Here is a 24,997-nt window from a genome sequence, read left to right on the forward strand (position 1 = left end):
AACTCAGGAGTTGGGTATATTTTTCTGAATATAATTTATTGTCAAATTGGTTTCCATACAACACCCAGTGCTCATCCTAACAGGTGCCCTCCTCAATGCCCATCACCCACTTTCCCCTCTCCCCCACCCCCCATCCACCCTCAGTTTGTTCTCTGTATTTAAAAGTCTCTTATGGTTTGCCTCCCTCCCTCTGTGTTTGTAACCAGTTTTTCCCCTTCCCCTCCCCCATGGTCTTCTGTTCAGCTTCCCAAGATCCACATATGAGTGGTCATATGATATTTGTCTTTCTCTGACTGACTTATTTCACTTAGCATAATACCTTCCAGTTCCATCCACATTGCTGCAAATGGCAGGATTTCATTCTTTCTCATGGCCAAGTAGTATTCCATTGTATATATAAACCACATCTTCTTTATCCATTCATCAGTTGATGGACATTTAGGCTCTTCCCATAATTTCGCTATTGCTATAAACATTGGGGTACATGTGCCCCTATGAATCAGCACTCCTGTATCTCTTGGATAAATTCCTAGCAGTGCTATTGCTGGGTTGAAGGGTAGTTCTATTTTTGATTTTTTGTGGAACCTCCACACTGTTTTCCAGAGAGGCTGCACCAGTTTGCATTCCCACCAACAGTGCAAGACGGTTCCCGTTTCTCCACGTCCTCACCAGCATCTGTTGTTTCCTGATTTGTTCATTTTAGCCACTCTGACCGGTGGGTATTTTTTTGAGTGACATTAAAATTTTTTTCATTTCTATCTTGAAATTTAAATTGGAAAATCATTAACATTATAAATTTATGTTGTCATTTCCATTTTTAAATTCAAGGGACATCAAAAGCTATGAATCTGTTTGTAATTGTAAGGTGAAGGTACTTATGTTGCATTGGCACATTTTTGTCAATTGAGAGTGGTTTGCTTATTTTTAGCCTATGGAAGGTTTTAAAAATAAAATTTAATGCACCCTTTAAATATTCCTTGTTTTAAAGGTACTCCATTTTAAAACATGCCAAGAGAAGAATTTGATGTGTGTTTGAGGTCAAAAATAGGGAGCCTAAGACCATTCTCTGCTTTGGCCTGCCTCCCTCCTTTCTGAAAATGCCTGTCTGACCTTCCAGCACACTCTTGGGCTCAGGAAGTGTATGTGTGCAGCTTTTTGGAGAAGTTTCTATCTTCCCACTCTGTGACCACATGAACACTTCCTGCATGTCTTTCTCTGCTCACAACTGAGTACTCTTCTCCCCAGCCCCTTAGGGAACAGGGAAGGGAGGCCCTGACATTGTGCTTGTGTAAACATAATTGAGAGATTTCCATGTCTCTTGCACCTTCATAAATGATTTTGTGTATTATGCTGGGACAGTAGTTCTTTAAATAGAATATCCTCCCATGGAAATTGCCCACAGTGCTGAGAGTACACCTTGCAAAAGGTGAGACTAGAGTATAGGGTGCATCCTCAGCATTGCCTAAAGGCTGAAGTTAGGGCTCTCTGGAATATCGAAAACAAATTTATAGCAGTTCATTAGTGTAAGGAATCATGAAAACAGTGTGTCGCCATTACCTGTGGAGACAACAGTTACCAAGCGAGTGCAGACATGAGACTCTGAAGACAAAGCTGCTTACAAGGGCTCTCGTTCATTCTAGAGAAACCCACTTGCCTATTTTGAACCACATTTCTTTAGAGCATATGTCTCACTGTGCAACCAAAAGGGTGTTTATATCCTAGTCACTTGGCAAAAATTCTGTTGTTGCTTCTGAGAGATCCAGTTTAAGCCTGAAGCACGGAGCTGGGAAAAAGATGGTCTTTGGTCGTCTGAAGAAATGACCCTAGTGCAAATTTAGACAGTTATTGTTTTTTCTTTTGTTCCCCATAATATTGTTGCTGCATGGAACTACATTTTTTAACTAGAAGAGAAGTAGAGTCCTAAATCAGTTCAGTTATTCCCACTTGTTTGAAATGAGGACATTTGTTTCTATTCAGTGAGATGAGACCAGTTGGGAACTTGCCATGATATTTCCATTGGCCACTGAATTATGTCAATTGCAACATATTTCTTCAGGTACTTGACAATTTCCAAACAATTGCTCTTAAAAAGTCTATTTGAGGTGCACCTGGGTGGCTCAGTTGGTTCAGCATCCAACTGTGGCTCAGGCCTTGATCTTGCAGCTCATGGGTTCAAGCCCTGCCTTGGGCTCTGCACTGACAGCTCAGAGCCTGGAGCCTGCTTCAGATTCTGTGTCTCCCTCTCTCTCTTTGTCCCTCCCCTGTTTGTGCGCTCTCTCTCTCTCTCTCGCTCTCTCTCAAAAAAAAAAAAAAAAGTATATTTGATACTCAATGGGAAGAAAGCAGGTGCAAAAGTATATTTATAGGGTGCATTTTTAGAAGATGTATTTATAGAGGGTGACTGGTATGTCAACATGTTGGTTTATTATTTTCTTTGGCTAAGATTATGGTTATTTTTACCTTCTTTACAGTTTTGGTGTTTTCCCATTCTCAGACTTATTTTAATCAGTTTTCTTTTTTTTTTCTCTTTAAAAAATTTTTTTTAATGTTTGTTTACTTTTGAGAGAGAGAGAGAGAGACAGAGTGCAAGTGGGGAAGGGGCAGAGAGAGAGAGGGAGACACAGAATCCCAAGCAGGCTCCAGGCTCTGAGCTGTCAGCACAGACAGCTCAGAGCCCAACGCGGGGCTCGAATTCACGGACTGTGAGATCATGACCTGAGCCAGAGTGGGACGCTCAACCGACTGAGCCACCCAGGCACCCCAATGTAGTTTTCTTAAGTGCCTAAAAGATAATTTTCCTTTAACAATATTTAAATAGATATAAGGTCCATTGGTACCATCAAGTCATTTCTCCTCTTCCTTAACCTTGCAAACCACACATGAGGACGCTCGTAGGAATGCCTCTTATGCTATGGTTTGCATTCATCAATAAATCACTCATAATTAGAACTAGAAATCTTTTCCTGCTAAAACAAATATATCTCTTTCAAGAGTAGTTCTCTTTTGTGAACGATGTTTGACATCTTAGAAACTAGGATAGTCTTTATGTACATTGCTATAGTCAAAGCATTATTTTGTAGGGTGGGCTCAAGGTTACATGTTTAAGAAAAGCTTCAGGTTAATCCTATTAGGAAAATCATTTTATTCATAAATCTTTAACTATTGAAAAGACCATTGGGAGGCTATGCTAGTTTGTATAGCTGGATAGAATTAAGTAGCATATTTGACAATTGGCAATACGAAACAGTAGCCTACATTTGCACAGTGCTATCTATTTAAACAGCAACAAACATTTCACAGAGAAATACATGTTCACCTCCACATGAGGCTCTTGGGTAGTTATATCAAATTTTTGGGTGACAAAATGTAGTCTGGCAGAGACTAACTGATTTGCCCAACATCATTCATCTGGCAGAGGTGGATTATTCTCTGTCCCCTAGCTCCAAAGTCCTGTCCACTTTGTCCTGCAACATTGCCCCACGGCAAGTCACTGCTGCTGACCCCAGTGATGCGGGGTAGTGTTGCCAGCTAGGAGTTAGCTCTCCTTGACTTTAAATATGAAACCTTTTTCTTCCTATTAAGCGATGAAGTTTAGTTTTTACGTTTTCAAAGATGATAAACCTTCCTCCCTTCGTGCTTCTTTTTCCTCTTTTGTTCCTAAACAGTGTTCCACATATATTACTGCTAGAAACAGATTATTGGCATTCCTGTTAGGTTTTTCCATACCTTTTAATCATTTCTACAGCTGTTCACATGACAACAATTATATTTCCAATTTTAAAAAATTGTTACAAAGATGCAGAGAGAAAAGAGAAAAGCAAAGGAATAAACTACAAGCAATTATGTAAGTGATACTTCTGCGATCTGACATTTTGGGAAATGTTACTGGTACTGCAACTACTTTTTATTATCCAGGTTTTAACCTTTCAGTGGACATGCCTTAAGCTTGGTCACCACCTAACAGTAGGTCATGTATTTTTCTAATTTTTCTACCATCCAAGTTTTTTAACCACAGGAAGAATGTTTACTGTGCACCAGGTTACATCATGGCACCTACAAATAGATATGTACAGTTTACCAACATGTCCTTTTAAAAAACTGATATTGACACCTTTACTGAAAGTAAATTGACACTGTGCAAAGTGAGCCAGTGGGCTTAAATGTGTAGATTGTACTCACTGCTCTTACCAATTGGGGACTGAACAGCATTTGATGACCTAGTGAGTTTATTTGTAAATTATTTATGTTTCCTTGTCATTTCAAGGATTTAAGTTTCCAATTTAAAAGATCTGAAAGTGTCCTCAGATCTGAAATGAGTCTCTTGTAGACAGCAGATAGATGGGTCTTGTTTTTTTATCCGTTCTGATACCCTATGTCTTTTGATTGGAGCATTTAGTCCATTTACATTCAGTGTGGATCTTGAAAAACTTAACAGAAGACCATGGGGGAGGAGAAGGGGGGGAAAAAGTTACAGAGAGGGAGGGAGGCAAACCATAAGAGACTTTTAAGGACTGAGAACAAACTAAGGGTAGATGGGGGACGGGGGAAAGGGGAAAATGGGTGATGGGCAGGGAGGAGGACACTTGTTGGGATGAGCACTGGCTGTTGTATGGAAACCAATTTGACAATAAATTATATTTAAAAATAAGTTAAAAAATATCATTGAAAAAATAAAATAAAATTTTTTAATCTTTGGAAAATCCAGAAAAAATAAAAAATCGCATTTCATTGAGATATGTATGTTCCTTTCTCATCAGTTAACAAGAAATCCTTTATTCTGTTGCCCCCCTTTCCCTTTCCACCTTTGCACCTACCAGTGTTCTTTTTACATTTGCAAGCTGATTGGCTTGACATGTCAATGACCCCAACCAGAGAGCCTCATCTTATAAATACCAGGCTCATTTTCCCAGATGTTTCAAACAAGATAGAATATGACCTTTCTTCATGTTGTATGTTCAGATTAGTGAGTTGGGAAAGTGTCACGTGATCACTCTATTACACAGACATGGAAATCCCTCAGAGATCATGTTTTGGGGTAGAACCACCCAGACATCTAAACTTTTAACGTAATGAACTTATTAAAACTTAAAACCTGGTTAATAATGAGTTGGAGATGTGTAAGATTTTACTTAAGGTATGTTTTTGTTTTACTCTTGTTTTGCTTTCCCAAATGCATCTTATTTTCATATTATGTTAGGACCTCAGCATGATAGACTGTGCCTCAGAGAAGACCATAGGTGAGCATACTTGAAGAAAAGTTAATGTAGTCACATACGTGTATTTAGTGTATACATTTTACAAATTCTTAGCGTATAAATCTTAATATGATTTTGGCTGCCAAATTAGATTTTATTTTGTTAACCAACTCTGTAAATTAGAAATGTCCTCAGCCATTTATTCAGCAAAGCAGAGGGAAAGAAAATGGCATCAGTTTAAACTAGGACATTTAAACCAGAATGACCTGATAATGGAAAATACCTAAAACAAAGTCCTATCTCTTCCACTCAGTGTTTCCTCCCCAAATAGAAACCAGTTTATTCTTGGTAGGTTTATTCCAACAAGCACCGTGTTATAGTGAACCATGGTCTTAATATACTTTGAAAAATGGCATATCTGTTCTATAAATCAGTATACCAATTTTCGCCTCTTTACAAAATACAAAGGAGACTTTACCAACCAGAACAATGTAGAACCTGGTAATTCAAATACCATTCAAAACAGATACTTATCTAATAATTGGAACTAAATGTTAGGCCTCATGGCAGCCAGCTTAACAACTAAACAACTTTTAATAAAAAACAAAAGGGGTAAGCCCTTTTATGATCTGATTTTAGCCCTCTCAACTCAGGACATTGCAGCAAGTGGTTTATTTTCAATGCTTTAAACATCCATATCATACTGTACATTAGTGGCCAGTATAAGTACCAAGTCCCATGCTAAATTCTGTACATAGTGGTGCTGTCTTGGTCACCACCACCTTGCCCTTTCTCTGGTGTTTATTTGTCAGGGACATCCCTTCCCCTTTTAGTTCATTAGTGTCCTTATGTTCATAGCACCTCCCCACCATATAATAGAAAAGAAGCTATGAGTCATTTACACTTTAGCATAAATGTACTTTCATGACTTCATCAAGGCTATTTGTGCCAATTCTTTAACTGCAGAATGAAAGACTCTGGACTGTCTCTGAGAAGAATGAGCTGGGAGTCGGTCTAGTCATCAGGACCACTGTAGACCTATTAGCGAGAGGTACGTGGACTGCATAATTGTTGCAGATCAGCACCCGAGGCAGCTTTTTCTAAGCCATGAGACTGCCAGCTCATGCTCTCTCTCTTTTCTCCTCTCTGCTTGAGCTAGATGGACTCTTGGCTTCCACTGGCTTCCCACTTTCAGGAATCCAGGGAACATCCTCCATCCTTGAAATGATCATACATTCTTTTATCTTCCTGGGGCCCATGTCATGGTGAGAGCTGCCCTCAGGAAAAGCACAGGCTTATAGCACAGCTCTTCTGCTACCTGCAGATGGCTGGTATCCAGGAAGCCTGGAAGTGATTGGTTGCATCTGTGTGTGCGTGTGTGTGCGTGCGTGTGTGTGTGTGTGTGTGTGTGTGTGTGTGTGTGTAGAGTAGGAAAGCCCTTAGAGGAAGGGAATACATCTGGCTTGCAACCCCATCACTGGAGCGCTATCTTACTTTGTGGTCCCCCAGAAGCAGATCTGGAGACAAGGATTCAGGTGCAACTGGCATGTATGCATGGTGATTCCATGAAACATTGGTGAGAGAATAGAAAAGTGAATCAAGGAAAGGAATACCATCAAAGGGGGCATTCATAAGTCATCTGGCGCTGTGGGCAGCCCATTGGGTAACGGTGGGAGCACGTCAGCATTACTACCCCTTGCCCTGAGGGATAAGGGGTAAGGATCTTATCACAAATTCCCTTTAGTTACTGGTGACAGCCTATGGGTGGGGGTTGTTATTTCCCAAATTCCAGTGTACCACTTTGGGTCATAGAGGCTTTCTTTAGTTTCTTTGTTTCATAAGGGCAGAGATCCAGCCATTAGAGTGGGAATGCACTGAAGTGTAGCTGTGGGCAGAGCATCCATATGCTTCTCCTTCAGGCGTTTTAGGTGGTAGAAGGAGTGCAGAGAGCCTTACCTGCTTGTGACAGTCTTTAGTAAGGGTTTCAGTATCTCTGCACTTAGAATTAAATTATTCATATCTCAGAAGCCCTTCACCACTGATAGTTATAGTAGGTACAGAGGATTAACACCTAAGAAGCGGGGGTGGGGGGTGGGGAGGGGGAATGCCAAGTAGTCGGTTTGGTTGAACACAAGTAAAGACTCTTAGAATCATTGGTGTGGACTGCTTATTATTAATGTCTGATTACAGTGCTGCATAAATAATTATGCATGTCATTAAATATGTGTCTGATTAACTTTGTCGTAAAATTTATGACAAAACTAAGTTTTATTCACATGCTCAGCCTTCATAATATATTGCTTATGTAGCATGGTTATGACTTTAAAAAAAATCTCCAAGACACTGTGGGTGTGATGACTACTTTCTTATCCATGAGTCTAGTTTATCCATTCTTTTGGAATTTCCATATACATGATAATAGTCACTGACTCTGCCTTTAGTGCTGCCAGTGGCAAAGCAATCTTACTTGCCCCGTTATTATGGCTGAGAGGATCTCTCCCCTCCTAATGTGAGTTCTCTCATCACGTATTGTTGATTAATTCAGCCAACATTTATTTGGCCCCAATCATGTAACATTCATTATGCCTGATGGTGTGGATTTATATATGGATTAGAACCTGATTCTGTCCTCAAAGAGGTCATGGTCTAGTAGAGAATAATACCAACTTAGAGATGACTGTTCAGGAAGGGAGCAAAAATGAATAAAGGGCTATGCATTTTCTGCTTCTGTAGGTACACGGTAACAAAGCTGTTCTTATATTTGGTTTCTAGAAAACATCTCTAAAGCTTCTAGTCATCATTTTGTGCCTTCAGAAATGAGTAGTGTTGTAGGATGGTACTTATTACATAGCTTAGCTTTTTGTGCTGGCTGAGAATTTGATAAATGAAAGCCATTCACTGGTAAAATGTGTTTACTTTAGCCAAGTGCACAGTGGTAGCCCCTTTTTATAATCCAAGGCTAAAGATGTCATCCATCAGACCCCATGTCTATGTACTTCTTAACAATAAACCAACTAGAAGAACTTTACTATTCACAACAAAGGTAAAATACTATCAGGAATGAGGCTTAGTATCACAAGGAAAGAGTCAAATATGTTCTTGAAGTTGATAAGTTTACTTAAAAAGGGTGTATCAGGAAGCCAAGCTTGCCATTGTCAGCTCTCAGAATTGCAGTTGGCAGGAGGAATCAGGGTTAGAAATGGAGCAGAGAAGGTCAACAGCAGATGGGCCAGGGAGAGGGCTAGTGTTTGTTGATCCTGTGGTCCAGTGACCTCCTAAGGGTTCTAGTGTGGGTCTGGCAGTGGACTAGATAGTGGATCTAGGTCATGCTTGTACCCTAAAGTGAGAAAGAGGCTAGTGTGGATGGAATTTAAACAGCTTACGTATAGTCCTTCTAAAGAATTATATATTCCTGGGGCACCTGGGTGGCTCACTCAGTTGGGCGTCTGACTTTGGCTCAAGTCATGATCTCGCGGTTTGTGAGTTCGAGCCCCGCGTCAGGCTCTGTGCTGACGGCTCAGAGCCTGGAGTCTGCTTCAGATTCTGTGTCTCCCTCTCTCTGCTCCTCTCCCACTCACTCTGTGTCTCCCTCTCTCTGCTCCTCTCTCTCTCTCTCTCTTTCAAAAATAAATGAAGCTTAAAAAAATTTTTTAAAGAATTATATTTTCCTAACTACCAACCTAGAACATCCCAGATGATCATGCAATTTAAGGCTATGGTATACCTGTAGCAAATAGAACAGCCCCAGGAATAACAGGGAAATCAAATGATAGCAACCAATTTGGAAGCAACTCCATCCTTTCTTTGTCTGGAGCAGTGATTAGACGCAGGATCCCAGCATCTAAAAATGCATGTATTGGTACATCCTTAACATAAGAGAAGATCTGGGCATGCCACTTTCTCCTCCCTCCACGCCAAACCTGTACTACATGATGAGTTTCCTATATTAGTAGGAAACTTTGCTCCCCACCTACTCCTTCACACTACTACTTTGAGACCAGCTTGGGATCCTCCTTGCCTCTCTACACCCAGCAGGAAAGCAGCCCCTACTTGTATCTCTTTAAATGTTTCTCAAGCCTCTGCCTTCTTTCTCAATCCCAATCCCTCTACTGTGGTCATAGCCCTTTGTGAGACCAAGTGGGTTTCCTGATTTTATTCTTTCCCCTCTTCAACCCGTCTTCCAGAGTCCCTGGCATGGCTTCTCCTACTTACCTCGAGAGTAAAGTTCAGACAGTTTGCAGCTGGTCCTTAGTTCATGTTCCAGCATCGTCTCCAGTGACCCTTTTCTCTGCTTCACACCAGTTACTCTGACCTCACCTTCATTCTTTGGACACACCAAACAATTTCACATCACCATTCCTTACCTGCCCAGTTCACTACTTTTCTGAAAATTTCCAAAACTTCCCAGGCAGCATTAATCACTTCTGCCTCTGTACCCCAAAAGTTACGCTTTCATTAGAGTGTTTATCGTGTTGATTGACAATCTTAATTAGCTGGGCAACACCTAGCATAGAAATTGAAACAGAGTAAATGTTCAAACATGGATTTATTTTTAACTTTAGGTCCAAAAGATTCAGCTTTTTAGATCAGTCAGAGTTCTTAGTTTCAAGCAATATAAACAACTCGGACTCATTCAGGCAAGAAAGGAATGAATTGAAGGACTCACAGGCTTTCTGGAAGGTCCATAGAGACAGATACTTGGGACCCCGGTAGCAGAGCAGTACATAAAATCTCTGCAGGGAACCACGTGGCCGCTGCTGCTGGGTGCAGGTTCCACCGGACACACGACCCGCACCCGAAGTCTGACACTAGACTCAGCTGCTCCATCTGGAGATTAATGCAGCTCCCAGTTCTGCTGTTGCTCCAGCAAAAAATGGATTCTCTGCAGCCCCTGTTTGTCCCATGTCATGTCAGGAGTCAATCTGCTTGAGCCTGGATCACATATCTGAGCCTAGCGGCAAGGGAGGCTGGGAGAATAAGCCTGTGACTTCCATGGGGTTGTTGGTTTCCGTCACCCATCAAGAGCCATGAGGTAGAGAAATCCCCAGACAGCTCAGATGCCAGGAAGGGGGGTGGGCTGAAGGAAAGTAGAAAAAGAATGACAAGTGTCTACTAGAACTTTCTTTTAGGACACCAAGGACCTGGTTAAGAGCTTCCTTTGACAGCATAGTCTGAGTCTTAGCAGGAAAAAAAAACAAAAACAAAAAAAACTGCATGCTCAAGATGGGTGATTAGAGGAAAATTGAGTAAAGGGGGTATTTACAAAGGATGGGCAAGGTATAGGGAAGCCACAAGGGACAGTGCAGTATTCTAGAACTAATAACAAGAGCCGTTACCATCCTAGGCCTAAAGAGGCAAGGGGAAGGAGTAGTGACTAGATGAGAGAGAAGGATGGAGAGAGAGACTGAGAGAGTGAGAGATAACGTCACCTGATGGGAGCCTACACCATCCAAAAGAGACACAGCCAGCCCTGGGCAACCCCTCAGGGAGAGAACAAGAGTTGTAAATGGTCCTGACTCTTCCCCTTCCTTTCCTATGAACACCTGCTGAGGCTCCCATTGGCCCCAGTTGGATGCCAGAGCATGGAGAGCCCATTTGGGCTGTTCACACTTGTCAGTCTGGTGGAACACAGTGCATGTTGGAGAAGGACGGAAGTGGATTTGGAGGGACAAATAGGAGATATGCGGCACACGAGGTTTAATCAATATGTCACCAACATTTTTCTTTTCGTTTTATTCAATATCTCCTTTGGGGATGTCACTTTGCATTTTTAGTACCCCAGTCTACAAGATAGATGATCTTAAAGTGTCCTTCTCATATTGAGCTTAACAAGATTCTGTTTTCCCCTTGTTGTTTAGAATGCTCTATTGTATGGTTCAACAATCTGTACCATTAAAGGTTAGCAGATATGCCAACCAGTCCGTTTTGTTGTGTGTGTTTTTTTTTTCCTTCACAGACTTGGGGAAAAAGAGTGGGACATGTGACCCACACACCCAGATCAAGATTCTCCCTTTCCAGATTTTCATACAGATATACTATGTATATATTTTCCCAGCACATGAGATTCCCTGCTGTTCATCTCTGCTTCTGCCTCATTAATAGCTAGTCCTCTAAAGAATTGTCATTAAAATGAGCCCCTGGCATTACCAGCAGTAGTAAGCCCCTGCAAGAATTCGTGCAACATAACCCCCAATCCTTTCAAAGCATATGGTAACTTGTGCAAAAACAACCAGTTGTTGGCTATTTACTCTGGAAAAGAACACGGTGGGGAAACTGTCATCATTGTTTTCAAGTATATTATAGGTTCCTTTGCAGAATATGGAAATCAATGGTGTTTCATACTCTTGGAAACCTCAGCAAGGGGAATTGAGGTACATCATGAGATATATAGGTAACAGAAGAATATTCATTTTTTACTTTTAAAAAACTACATTAAGTGAATTCTATTTGTAAAGCTTTTTTATTTGAGAGAGAGAGAGCGCACACGCGCACATGAGTGGGGGGAGGGGCAGAAAGTGCGAATCCCAAATGGTCTCTGCACTGACTCCAGGCTCAATCCCACGAACCTTGAGATCATGACCTGAGCCAAAATCAAAGTCAGATGCTTAACCAACTGAGCCAGCCAGGGACCCCCTGAATTCTTATTTTTAAAATGCAGATGATAGAGAAATACACAGAGCAAAGAGCAGAAGTCACCCTCTGTCTGTGTTCACTTCCTTCCCCATCCCTTGTCCCCTCCCGCCCCCTACCAACATTGACAATATGGCAGAAAAAGGAAGACTATTTCATAACCACAGTATTACAAGCTATGTCTCCATGGGTTGTTGAGGATGGGATCTTGAAACAGTGTTTCCTGTGCGCACATCACGCTGCATCATACTTTATGAGAACAAAACCCACTTGCAAAGCTCCAAACCTGAGTTGTGTCCATGGCAGCCACTTGTGTGGGGTTCCTGAGCTCCTTCCAACCATTTACTTATTTTAAGTGATAATTGTACCTTTCTGATTTGCCACATTCCTACCAAAGTAGGGATTTGCTTCATTATTTTCAAAAGAAGTTTGGGTGAAGGACTCTACCAATAATGAATATTTTACATTTCTAGGTATGATTTTTGGCATTTGTAGGAATCAAATGCCAAGAGCATTTGCTTGCCAACAGCTGGATCTGTATGCTTTTGTTAAAAAGAGATTTGCAATGCATATGGTTTATATGTGCTACAACTGCAAGAATTACATGTTTTCAGTATTACACTGAACACAGAGTTCACACATGAATTGTAGGGAAGTGTTAAAGGATTTTGAAAGCTGCTCCTGAGCCTCATTCTACAGGAGGCCCTTCTCTTCTTTGGACTTCTAGGTCATGTGGAGTCAGTATCTTTTATTGCTTCTCCTACCTACTGATCTGATCCCAAGCACTATAAATGGGCTGGTGCTTAGGTGCTGGGCTCATCTTAGCAGATTCTAAGTTCCTAGAGGACAAGAAAGTTATTCTAGGCTGACACAAACAATGACTTCCTTGACCCTTCCCTTCCATAGCCCTCTTACAAGATCCTTAACCTCTCATTTATTTACAACCATGGTAAAATACCCATGCAGGGTGAATATGAATGCCCACATGGGTGGCTGTCTCCTTCATCACCCATAGCCTATTCACCACCTATAAAACCTGAGATTTTACATCCTAAAAGCATCTCTGAAATCCATCCATTTCTTTATATCTTCATGACCACATCTCTATCCAGCCACCGTTATTGTGCTTCTAGATCATTACAGTCGTCTTCAGCTGGCTTCCACTCATCTGTTCTGAAGCCCTTTCATCAGTTCTCCACGGGGCAGAAAGAGTCGTATTTTAAAAATGCTCATACCCCTCCCTACTTAAAATTCTTCAATAGCTTCCTATTTGCCACTCAAAAGGAACCACACTCTTCACCACAGCCTGCCCCCACCTGCCTCTCCAGCCTCACCTCACTGACGCTCTCCCTTATCTCTGACCTCCAGTCCCAACTGGCATTTCCATCCCTCCATGCTCTCCCCTGCCTGTGAGCCTTTGCACATACTGAGCCTCTGCTTGGAAGGCTGCTCCAGTCCCCTTCACCCAGTAAAATCTCTTCGTCATTCAGAGCTCAGTGAAATTGACATGTCCTGAGTGAAGACTTCACTGTGGCCCCTTGGATGTGGATCACTTTGCCATGTGTCTCTCCTTAGGAGTTACCACAGTTGGTAATTAAACAGTTATTTGTGTGAGCCTTTGCTTAATGTCTGTCTTCTCCACTAGACCATAAAGTCCGTGCGGCCAGCTACCCTGTCCGTGTTTATTCATCATTGCAACCCAACACTACATCTAGCATATTATAAACTCATCATAAATATTTATTTAAAAAAGAAAAAAGGAAGGAAAGAAAGAAAGGAGGAAACAGAAAGAAGAAACAGTAAGAAAAGAAGGAAGGAAGGTGAAAGATTGTTGAAAGCCAGTCTGGGCTGCTTCCTGGGAAAATTATTCGGAGACTTCCACATTTACTACCTATAATGGCTTTTTTGCTGTTACTATGTTACTGTGGAGTTTGATAAAAATTGTCTTCTCTTCATTCTTTTCTTTCGGGCTCCACGTCGTGTATAATAGTGAACCTTTGTCATGCAGATCCTCTTACTCAGCCTGCCTCCAATATCCAACTGGCTGCTGGATACATCAGCCTGGTTTCCCACCAGCCAAGATGTGCACTAATTGCATGTGCAATTCAGAACTGAGGTATGCAGGGTTTAACTCATTGTACCTCCACCCCTGTCCCCAGAAAGCCCCAGTCCTCTTTCTGAGTGTGTGACCTAGGCTCCTTGCTCACACTCAATCTCCTGATTTGTCTGGCACATGCCTTGCACACCTTCCCACTCCACTCTCTAGTCCTATTTTCTCTCAGCCTGGAAGGTTACAGTAGCCTCTTCCCTGGCCTCTCAGTTGCAAAATTCCGGCCCTCCAGCCCATCTTCCTCTGCATTGCCCCCAGAGTTCTCTCTTGAACGTGCAAATCTTGCATGTCACTTCCTGTAGAGAATGTCTCTGTGACTGGCTGTCACCCTTGGGTTAATAGGAAAACGTAACCTGGCATTCAAGGCCTTTTGTCACTCAGTGCTTGTCATCCCTCATCCCCAGGTTTATGCCTCCTTGCTTCTTGTCTGCAGTCACTGATGGGGCTGATGGACACCCTTGCCCTTTTGCACCTGCTGTTCCAGTGGCCTGGAATGTCCTCCCCCATCTTGTCTGGCAAACTTCTCCTCACCATTAAATTCCACATTTGTCAACCCTGCGGTGAAGCCCCAGCCTAACATGGAAACAGTCACTCTCTCTACACTTGCTTTGTACAATGGAGCATGAAGTTGGCTTAGAGACAGCTGAGATGGACCAGCCGAGAGGTGGTGGTGGTGGAAAGTAAGGCAGTAGCTGGGGAATGGAATGAAGAAGGTCTCGGATATACTCCCAGTGTAGGGTTTTTGGGACCTGCTGACAGATTGGATGTGGGGAAGAGAAGGTGGGAAGATTCCAGGAGGCCGTAGCCTCTAATCAGAGGAAGCAGCTACAACAGCAGAAAGAAAATTACAAGGAAAAATACTCACATGCTGATCACCCAAGTTGAATACATTTTAACTCTTACCCCAGTCTCATTTTTACTCCCTTCTATCTCCATCCCCTACATCCTCCCCACTTCCCACCCCTACACACATGGATTAGTTTGAAGTAAACCCAGACATCTTATAATTTCCTCTGGAAATTATTCTAGCCTGGGTCTCTAAAACATTATCACTCCTAAAAAAGTTAAGAGGAAAAGAATACAACAAAAAAATTAATGTCATTACATCCTCAGATATACATTTAGTGTTTACATTTTCCTGATTGTCTTTTTTTAAGTAGGTGGTTTTTCTCTTTCCTTTTCTTTTCTTTTCTTTCCTTTTCTTTCTTTCTCTCTCTCTTTCTTTCTTTCTTTCTTTCTTTCTTTCTTTCTTTCTTTCTTTCTTTCAATTTATTTATTTTGAGAGAGAGGGAGAGAGAGAATGGGGGAATGGCAGAGAAAGAAGGAGAGACTCCCAAGCAGGGTCCATACTGTCAGGCTGTTGGAGAGCTCAAACAAACTCATGAACTTTGAGATCATGACCTGAGCCAAAATCAACAGTCAGATGCTTAACCTATTGAGCCACGCGCCCCCCCACCCCGTTTTATTTCTTACTACCATTGGTTTATTTGAATCGGAATCTAAGTTGACCCAGGCACTGAATGCATTTGCTATGTCTCTTTAATCCCCATCATCCCTTTTGTTATGTTTCAGTTTGGTGGCTTTTGCATTGTTGCTGAAGAAACCTGGATGTTTGTTCAATAGTGTTAGGATTCCCCTGATTGCATCCCGATGACGTTGTCCATATTGTCTGTCTCCTCTATTTTTGTGAATTGACTTTATCAGATACAGGAGTGATGTTGCTGTTGCCTTTGGGAGGGGTTGGGCAGCAAGACCATTTCCTAGGTGTTGTTTTATATCTGCATCAGGAAGTTCGAAATGTCTTATAATCTCTGTTTTTGCGATGTTAACAGCCATCGACAGTTATTGCTTATGCCCATTCATTCATTAGAACTACAAAAATGGCAACATTATAATTCTATTATTGCCTTATTTATTAACTGAAATGTTCTCCAAAGAGAAAATCCCTCTCTTCACACATTTGGCTGCCTTGGGGCATAGTTCATACAGGAGAGGTAGGATAAGTGCGTTTCTTCTTCCCTTTACATACTGGTTGTCAAAATCACGAGTTATTTCTCTTGCATCTTCCAAAGGTAACCAATGAACGTTTGTGTTGGTTACTATTGTTTTATTGTTAATATTAGTAAGAGCTTATATGTTAAATATGTTTCGTGTGTCAAAGTTATTGTATTTATTGATATTTAAATTGTTCTGTCTTTGTCCAATGGAAACCTAGTCAAGTTGGCTCTGGAGTTCTCTTGACATGGCCCTAATTCTCTTTGATAGCTTCTTTGCTTTCCAGTATGTTCCAGGCTTATCTTGTACATATCCTTCCCCAGATCTGGAAGCAGCCATTTCTCTTGGGTTCCTTTCAGAGGGGAATGTTGTTTGGATATCACAAAATCTGGATAGTAAGTGGATAGAAGCTTCTGGATAGAAACTCGTTGCTTCTGGGCTGGTTCCTGTTTAGAGTGGACAAAGGCAGAAAATGTGTGGGGTTTGTAAAAATAATGGGGCACCTGGGCAGCTCAGTCAGTTAAGTGTCCGACTTTGGCTTAGGTCATGATCTCACAGTCTGTGAGTTTGAGCCCCACGTTGGGCTCTGTGCTGACAGCTCGGAGCCTGGAGCCTGCTTCAGATTCTGTGTCTCCCTCTCTCAACCCTCTCCCCATTCATGCTCTGTCTCTCCCTGTCTCAAAAATAAATAAACATTAAAAAATTTTTAAAATAAAATGATTACTCCATTCTGATATATCCAATTCAAATTCAGGGCAAGTTTTTACTTTGTGGATCTTATATCCATGAAGTGACTCCCTTCTCTCCTGCCAAAAATCCCTAGTTCTGAATAACCCAGAGTAATTATTAATTTGCTACATCCCACACTACACACAATCAGCCTCAGAGTAATTATACAAAAACTACAATCAACAATATGATTAATGAAAACAGCCAAGCTCTTTTTTTTTTTTTCCTCTCTCTGTCTTTAGAGTATATCCTACCAGGGACATAAATTACTGTGTTTTAGAGTCCCTTAGAATGGTCCCTACCTGTGTGGCTTACCCACCAGCTATATTTGTAGTTAGCTTACTTGTTTTGTATATTTTTAATAATTCATTTTAAAATTTTATTTTATAATTATAAAAATATTTACATGGCTGCAAAATCAAATTTACAAAGTCTGGCTTCCTTGTACTCTCTTCCCCCTCTCTCCCTATAAATAACCATTTAAAAATACGATTTAGGGGCACCTGGGTAGCTCAGTCGGTTAAGTGTCCGACTTTGGCTCAGGTCATGATCTCACAGTTCGAGAGATCAAGCCCCGTGTCAGGCTCTGTGCTGACAGCTCAGAGCCTGCAGCCTGCTTCGGATTCTGTGTCTCCCTCTCTCTCTGCGCTTCCCCCACTCATGCTCTGTCTCTCTCTCTCAAAAAATAAATAAACATTAAAATTAAATAAATAAATAAATAAATAAATAAATAAATAAAAATAAAAAATAAAAATACAATTTATCCTTTCAGTTTTTCAGTGTGAGGAAATGTCTGCATATTTGTGTTTATCCTCTTTTTCGGAGGCAGGAGCCTACAATAAGCACTTTTCTCCCCACCCTACCCCCACGTCGTTTGCACTCATTGTCTCCTGGCAGTTACCTCATGGTAACAAATACAAATCTTGGGTTTGGGCTTGTGATTCAAATGATCAAATAAAGACAGCATGTAAGTTTTATACAGACGGCAGCAGGTTCTCACTGCTCTCTCACACATGCCACATGTAATCTGTCAGAATATAATTTCAAACTCCAAAATCGGGCCTCTTCCCACAACATCCACTGCTTCGACCATGGCCCAAAGACCATCACCTGCTGCAGAGATTTTTGCAGTGACCTGTTCACCTTGTCTCCACTTCCATCCTCCACCCCTATGGTCTATTCTCAATACAGTTGCCACCATGAGCCTTTAAAACATAAGTCACTGCTCTGCTCAGAACCATCTGGAAGATCCCATCTTGGTCTAATCCAATCAGGCCTCTACACACTCACTTGCTCACCCTCCTCATCACCCATCTCTCTGAGCTCTCTTTTACCCCTTTCCTTCTCACTCCACTCCAGCCTCTGCTGTGCTCCTGCCTCAGGGCCCTTGCACTGGTTGGCACCTCTGCCTGGCATGCTCTTTCCTAATATCTGCAGTGCCCATTCTCTCACCTCCTTCAGGCAGTTGCTCAAATGGCATCTTCTCAGTGAGCCCTACCATCCCCCCTTTAAAAATTGTAACCTGACCCCTCCCCAGCTTCAGATTTCCTGTGGTTCCTCTATTTCTTCCATAGTACTTTTTTTTTTTACCTTCTATCATGCTATATAATTTCTTATATCATGCTTATTGCTTGTGTTCTCCACAAGAAATATAAGTTCTACTAGGGTAGGGACCCTTATCTGTTTTGTTCACTGATATAGCCCAGTGCCTAAAACAGTGCCAGACATACAACATGAACTCAATAAAAATAAATGTTTGTTAAGCAAATGAATGAATGAATGAAAATTTTCTGAATTTCAGCAGAAAGTTTTATCAAACTATGACCCAATGTTAGGAAAGCATTCAGAGCTACACCGACTATCAGGCCCACAGGTGAACAAGGATCTTCTCCTGCTGACTAGAACATTGCTTCTTCCTCAGCCATGTCCTGGTGCTCTGGGTCTCTAATGAGACCCATGTGGCATTGTGATACCATCAGTCAGACAGCTGAAAGATAGTAATAAGAGCTTCTTATTTATATGATGTTTATTATGTTAATATAAGCTCTACATACATTAAGTCATTTAATCCTGACAGCAATCCAGTGAACAGAGTGTTAGGATTTTCCTCATTTTATAGGTGAGGCCAGAGGCACATATAGATTAAGAAATTTTCTTATGGCTGGGTAGTTCCTAAGTAGTGGAGTTGGGACCAGGATCCAAGGAGTTTGTCTCTGGAACCCATAGCAGTCCAGTATGGTACCCTCTAGCCACCTGTGGCTATTGAGCATTTGGAATGTGGCCAGTGTTACTGAGAAACTGAATTTTTTTATTTTATTTACTTTTAATTAACTTAAATTTAAATAAGAACATGTCATTACTATACTGGGCAGCTCAGCTGTAAACATCTATACAATAGTGCATCTTAGTTTTGACTGGAAGAATGACAAAGAGCTACTTAACAACTTGTTGCAATTGTTATCTAAATCCAAAGGTGCAACATCTTTGTGGGATTCCAAAAGATGCTGCAACCCATGAGTTCGTTTTCCAAACAGTGTCTTCCATTACTTGTGAGACATATGCCTCTCTGATCTTAAAACTCTCTCAAACAAGCAAACAAAAACAAAAACAAAAAAACAAAAAAAAAACAAAAAAAAAACACCAAACACATTATTTTCCTTTTTGTTGAAAAAAAATGGAAGATCAAAGTGTTCTGATCCTAATTTGCCCGGATTGAAGAGCCCAAGTTTGTAAGATAAAAATAAAGAAAAGCTGATGGCAAGAGGTAGAGTGTGACACTGCAGGTTGCACTGCAAATTACAAGTTACATTTCTACTGAGTTTAAATGATATATTTTTTATTTTGGAAAATTGAGAAAATGAACTTTTTAAATTTATTTTTTAATGTTTATTTATTTTTGAAAGACAGAGACAGAGCACGAGCAGGGGAGAGGCAGAGAGAGAGGGAGACATAGAATCTGAAGCAGGCTTCAGGCCCTGAGCTGTCAGCACAGAACCCAACATGGGGCTCAAACCCACGAACCGCAAGATCATGACCTGAGCTGAGGTCAGACGCTTAACCGACTGAGCCACCCAGGTGCCCCTGAACTTTAAAAAAAAAAAAAAAAAGGAGAAGAGAGAACACATATATCCACCATCTGGAGTTAATTACTGACATATTTGATTCAGTCTTTTTTTTAATGTATATAGTATTTTTTAAATTGTATAAGTAATAAGAGTTTCTCCCTTTAGAAAAAATAAAAAACACCTTATTGAGTTAAATCTCCCTTCACATGTCCCTCCAACCACAGTCGTCTTACCTTACTCCCCAAAAGTGAAACTAATCTGAACTTGGTGTATATCTTTCCAGTAATTTATATAGTCTTACATATATATACATATATAGTATACATATGTGTGTACATACACATGTGTGTGTGTACACAGTTGAGCCTTGAACAACACAGTCTGGAAACTGTATGGATCCACTTATACACAATTTTTAAAAAATAAATACAGTACAGTACTATAAATGTATTTTCCTTATGACCTTCTTAATAACATTTCTATAGCTTTCTTTATTGTAAGAATACAGTATATATGACGTATGCATATAATGATACACATAACATACAAAATAAGTGTTAATTGGCTATTTATGTCACTGAGAAGGCTTCTGGTCAACAGCAGGCTATTAGCAGTTAAGGTCTGGGGGGAGTGAAAAGTTCTATGTGGATTTTTGACTCTGGGGTTTGGCATCCCTAACCCCTATATTGTTCAAGGATCAACTAACTTTATGTGTATACATATATATGTGTGTGTGTGTGTATATATATATATATATATATATATATATATATACATATATATATATGCAAATTCTTGGAAATAACGTATTTTTTGTGTGGAGTTTTTGACATTTATATCAACAATATCACACTATATCTTGTCCAGCAGCTTTTTTCACTTATTATGGTTTTTGAGCTTTGTGCCTTTTTGTTACATTTAAATCTAGATTAGCATCCCTAACTGTGATACCCTGTGAACATACCACAGTTTAGTTATCCGTTTCCTTGCTGATGGATGTTTAAGTTATGTCCACTTTATTTCAAATAATACTGCAGTAACCATACCTCTAGTGCACCTGTGTGAGTGTTTCTCTGGGACAGACAACTCTAAGATCACAGAATTTGCTCATTTTCCCTTTTACTGTGCACTACTACAACACCTCCAAATTGTACCATTTATAATCCCACCAGTAGTGATAACAGACTTTCTTTTCCTACACTTAAACCAGCCTTCTGATATTGGCCAACTCAAAAATTTTGCCCATCTAAAGTAGGTAGCTTATTGTGGTTTCAAAATGTGTTCCCCTAATTGCTAGTGAGGTTCTACATCCTTCCGTGTTTATTGGCCACTCAGATTTCCTTTCCTGTGAAATTCTTGAATATATCATTTATGCTTTTTTCTATTGAGTTGTTTATCTCATTGGTTTATAGGAGTTCTTTATAACTTCGATTCATTTTTTGTTTAGCAGATATGTTGCAAGTATTTACTCCTCATTTATAACCTGTCTTTTATCCTTTTTATGATTTCGTCTGTCATCCAAAAGTTTTAATTAAGTCTTAGACTCTACTGGTGGCTTCTAACAGGTTTCTCTTCTTGAACTGATTACAGGTCTTACCAAGTCTTCACGTGTAAAGTTCTACGAAAAGAGACAAAAACTGATGTGTATGACTTGGTGATTTATTAGCTGAGTGCCATGTTGGAGAGAAAAATGTTATCCTGTGCATATTTATAGCATTTTCCTTAAGAAACAGAGTTCATTTTTATGTTGTTGTGAATGTTGTGTTGTTGTGGTAATGATTTTTTTGATATCTAATAATAAAATGTTGACAGTGGTAAAATCCTTGTAATAGATTTTATGGTGAGAATTGATTTTGCCTTTTATTGTATACTCTTGGAAAGTGTTTATTCAGAGCTCCTTTTTTCTAGTTATTGGATCTGCTATCTATAATTATGCTGCAAATTGTTTCAGACATTTAAAAATTATTTTAAATAACGTCTCCTTTTAGGCAGAAATTGTAGCAGATTGGAGGCAGTCCACCAGCTTTGAATCCCAGTAACCTTAGGCAAGCTACTTTCATTCTTTGTTTCTCAGTTTCCTCATCTGTAAAATGGGGTAATAATAGTACCAGTCATGGGACTTGTGTGAAGGATAAACGTCATCACACATCAGAAGGTCCCAGAGCAGTGGGTGGCACAGGGAAGGCACGCTACAGATGCCTGCTGTCACTGTTTCTCAGATCTTTCAAGGTTCTTATAAATGAGGAAACACGTTGTAGATTTAGTGCTCTCTGAAAATTGTATTCAAGCTGAAGAGAAGCTAATTAGAGAAATCCTCTAATTGTCATGTGATGTGCCATTAGTGATATCAGAAAGTCTACAAATACAAAAAATGCTGACAGCACTGATTAACCCAGAACTCTTCCGTAGATTCTCTATGACACCCTTTCAGCCCCCCAAGCTCAGTGCTTGTCTACTCCAAACATGTAAAATTAATAATTTAAAAACCAAAACACAAAAGATATAACCTTGAACCACATCCCCAAAAGTGTGGCCCTTCACAAGCGTAATTGTACAATTGTCTGGTGTAAATATTTGTTCACTTCTCCCTCCCCCACTAGTCTGTAAGCTCCATGAAAGCCAAGGCAATATAGATGCCAAATTGTGTATCAGTTGAACCCACTCATTGACGTGTATTTAGAATCAGCTTGGTGAACCCTGTGTTCTGCCCACAGTCCCTGGGTGGCTGGATGCCTGGTTAGTCATGTGGACTCTCGTCCACCAGCTTACCATAGAGCACTAGGTGAGGAGTGACCAGAGCTGAGTTTGAGTCCTGGCCCCCCACTAACTGACCAATAATTGACATAACCTCCCTACACTTCAGTTTCTTCAATTATAAAGGATATTGCTATCGTTACAGATGGAGTGAAATTAACATGTAAAGTGATATAAAAATGTAGGACTTTTAAATGGTCAAAGTGAAATTTCACCAGAAATTCCTTTGATGACAATCACGGGATATTAAAATGAAGATTGATGTGTACACAGGACAGGATATGAACTCGAATTACTTTATGTTTGCAGTCTATACTCTCTCCTTACCTGGGTAAATCATTCTGAGACAAGCTCACCATCTCCATTCAAGAATGATGCAAACCTGTAATGTTTTCAGAAGTGTTTTCTGAGCATTGGCAGCTTAACTAAAAGCGTCCTCTCTATTTTTCTTCTCGCTGTTGCATATAGGATAACTGCTCTCACCTGTTAACCCCCTAGCAGAAAATCCGCCTGCCACACAATAGCTTTGCAAACACAGCGTGGCACTCTGTGTGCTGCATAAAGAAGTCAGTGAGCAGGGCGTGGGGTCAGCCTGCTGTTGGGGGCAGGCTGTTTTGGTTGGCACGTCCTTTTTGTGAAGGATGTAGTCATTGTTCTGCAGTCGGTGTCAGGCGGCACACCATCTATTTACTCGCTATCCTTGAACTAACAGGGGGTATTTCTCCCCTCCCCCCCCCCCCCCCCCCCCCCGGCCATAAATGGGTTGGTGTGAGAGAAGCTTCTCCTGCTGAGGGACTCACTTCTGCACTAAGTCCTCTTTGTTAATCTTCTGCAAAATAAGGCAGTTTTCTGTTGAAGAGAAAGCAATCATTAATTTTTCATAAGAGCAGCAAAAGTTGTGAATAGCAGAGGACCTCTTAAATAAAGAGCTTAGAGGTTCCAAAGAGAGAAGAATAACAAAGCCCAGGGGGGCAGGGAAAGTATATTCTTTCTTATACTATTTATCATTCCCTCCACCCCTTCATGCCCCGTTAAGAAGGAAGAAGCCATTTATGCAAACTAACATTTCTTCAAATCTCATGAACCTTCATTTTAATCTTTATCAGTGCCTTTTTAAATGAATAATACAGTGACCTTCAGTTTTGTCCTGTATTATGTGAGGTTGATTCATAAAGACTGCTTTAGTTTTTTAAATTAAGGCAGAAGCTGTATGTATTCTACTCAATTCTAGCATTAGCGTTATCCCAAGTGTGGCATTTATGTTCTTTCGCTTCTTTGGTATAAATAAATATCAAAGTAGGAAGACCAGTGTGAACTCTACAAGGAATAATAAACTAAAATAATATGGCATTGATTTTGTTCTGGGTGTCTAAATGCGTTTTTATGATTGTGTATGTTTATAGCTTCTTTGCACGAGTGACATGAATTCCGGGCAATTAAAAAGGACATGAATTTCAAGACACTTAGGAAGAGGCTCTGCTTTCTAATAGCTCTGCATGTGACCAAGTGTAGTTCCTGAGAAAAGCACTGCAGATTGGAAACCTCCACCTTAGGAGACGGTGGAGTTATTGCCATTTTCTATTGTTTTACAATATTATTGCAAGGAAACCACATTAGGGGACTTGATTTTGGCGGCTGAAGTGCTGTATGTGGATATAACAACTTAATAAAAGAGCATAGAAAGAGTCTCTTGCACCGGATGCGTGTCTTTATTTTGCGTTTCCTCAAAGACGGGCTTTGAGTCTTATTAGTAAGGCCTCAACCTTTGTCACATTGAGTGAGGGAGATGTGGCCCAGGAGCCCAGAGCCCTGAAGGTCACAGAGAGGACTCCTTTCCAGAGGGAGGGGAACTCCACAGGGAAGGCCTTCCACATGATGAATTTCAGACACTTATTCTCCTGCATTTCAGTAGGATAAAAGGCACTCTCTGTACTGTTGGGCTTCTTAGGGCATGACTGTTATTCTTTTAAACTTTTGTTTTTGTGTTATCTAAATTACTCAGGTAACACATAAGTATCAACTTCTGGGGAAAACTATAAGATTATAGACAAGTTAAATTTCCTCTTGGATCCCGACCATCAATCCAGGCTCCTTTTTGCCATCCTCTCCTTTAGTGTCCCCAACCCCCATCCAGCAACCATGCTCAGTTTCCTCTGCCTCCTTGGAAATGTCTCACATACTCTTACACAGTACCTGCAAGTCAATAGTATTAAGCGACTAGACAGGATTGTTTTTAAAAGGTATTTTTCCCCCTGCCTGCATCGGTATAATATTCTGTGTATATTTCTGCAACTTGCCTTTTTTTTTTTTTTTTTACAAATTAGCATTTCTTGGAGATCTTTCCATGTTAATCCATATAGATCTACTTTATTTGTTTTTATTGCTTCATGATATTTCGTGGTGTGCCTGTGCTGTGTAGTCACTTAGCTTTTATCTTAGGTGCATTTAATTGTTTTTCCAATTTTCCACTACTAAAAATGCCTCTTTAGTGTGTGACTTCTTGTGCGCAAGAGTGCTCC

At 40.5% G+C, this 24,997-nt stretch overlaps 1 protein-coding gene across 2 annotated transcripts in view; it reads left to right on the top strand.

Moving 5' to 3' along the window:
- LOC144614580 (uncharacterized) overlaps window positions 1–24,737 on the top strand; it is a 35,268-nt gene extending 10,531 nt beyond the window's left edge. Inside the window, exons 2-5 of one of the 2 annotated variants that reach the window (XM_078438560.2) lie at window positions 604–715; window positions 5,198–5,237; window positions 6,162–6,246; window positions 23,882–24,737. In XM_078438560.2, coding sequence (XP_078294686.2) covers window positions 604–689 — 86 coding nt within the window. In that variant the 3' untranslated portion in view covers window positions 690–715; window positions 5,198–5,237; window positions 6,162–6,246; window positions 23,882–24,737. The remainder of the gene's footprint in view (window positions 1–603; window positions 716–5,197; window positions 5,238–6,161; window positions 6,247–23,881) is intronic. The other variant, XM_078438559.2, reaches the window with a different exon arrangement.
- The last annotated feature ends 260 nt before the right edge of the window (window positions 24,738–24,997 follow it).

The sequence above is a fragment of the Panthera onca genome, chromosome E2 (genome assembly GCF_046562875.1).
Source record: "Panthera onca isolate mPanOnc1 chromosome E2, mPanOnc1 haplotype 2, whole genome shotgun sequence".
Taxonomy (NCBI): domain Eukaryota; kingdom Metazoa; phylum Chordata; class Mammalia; order Carnivora; family Felidae; genus Panthera; species Panthera onca.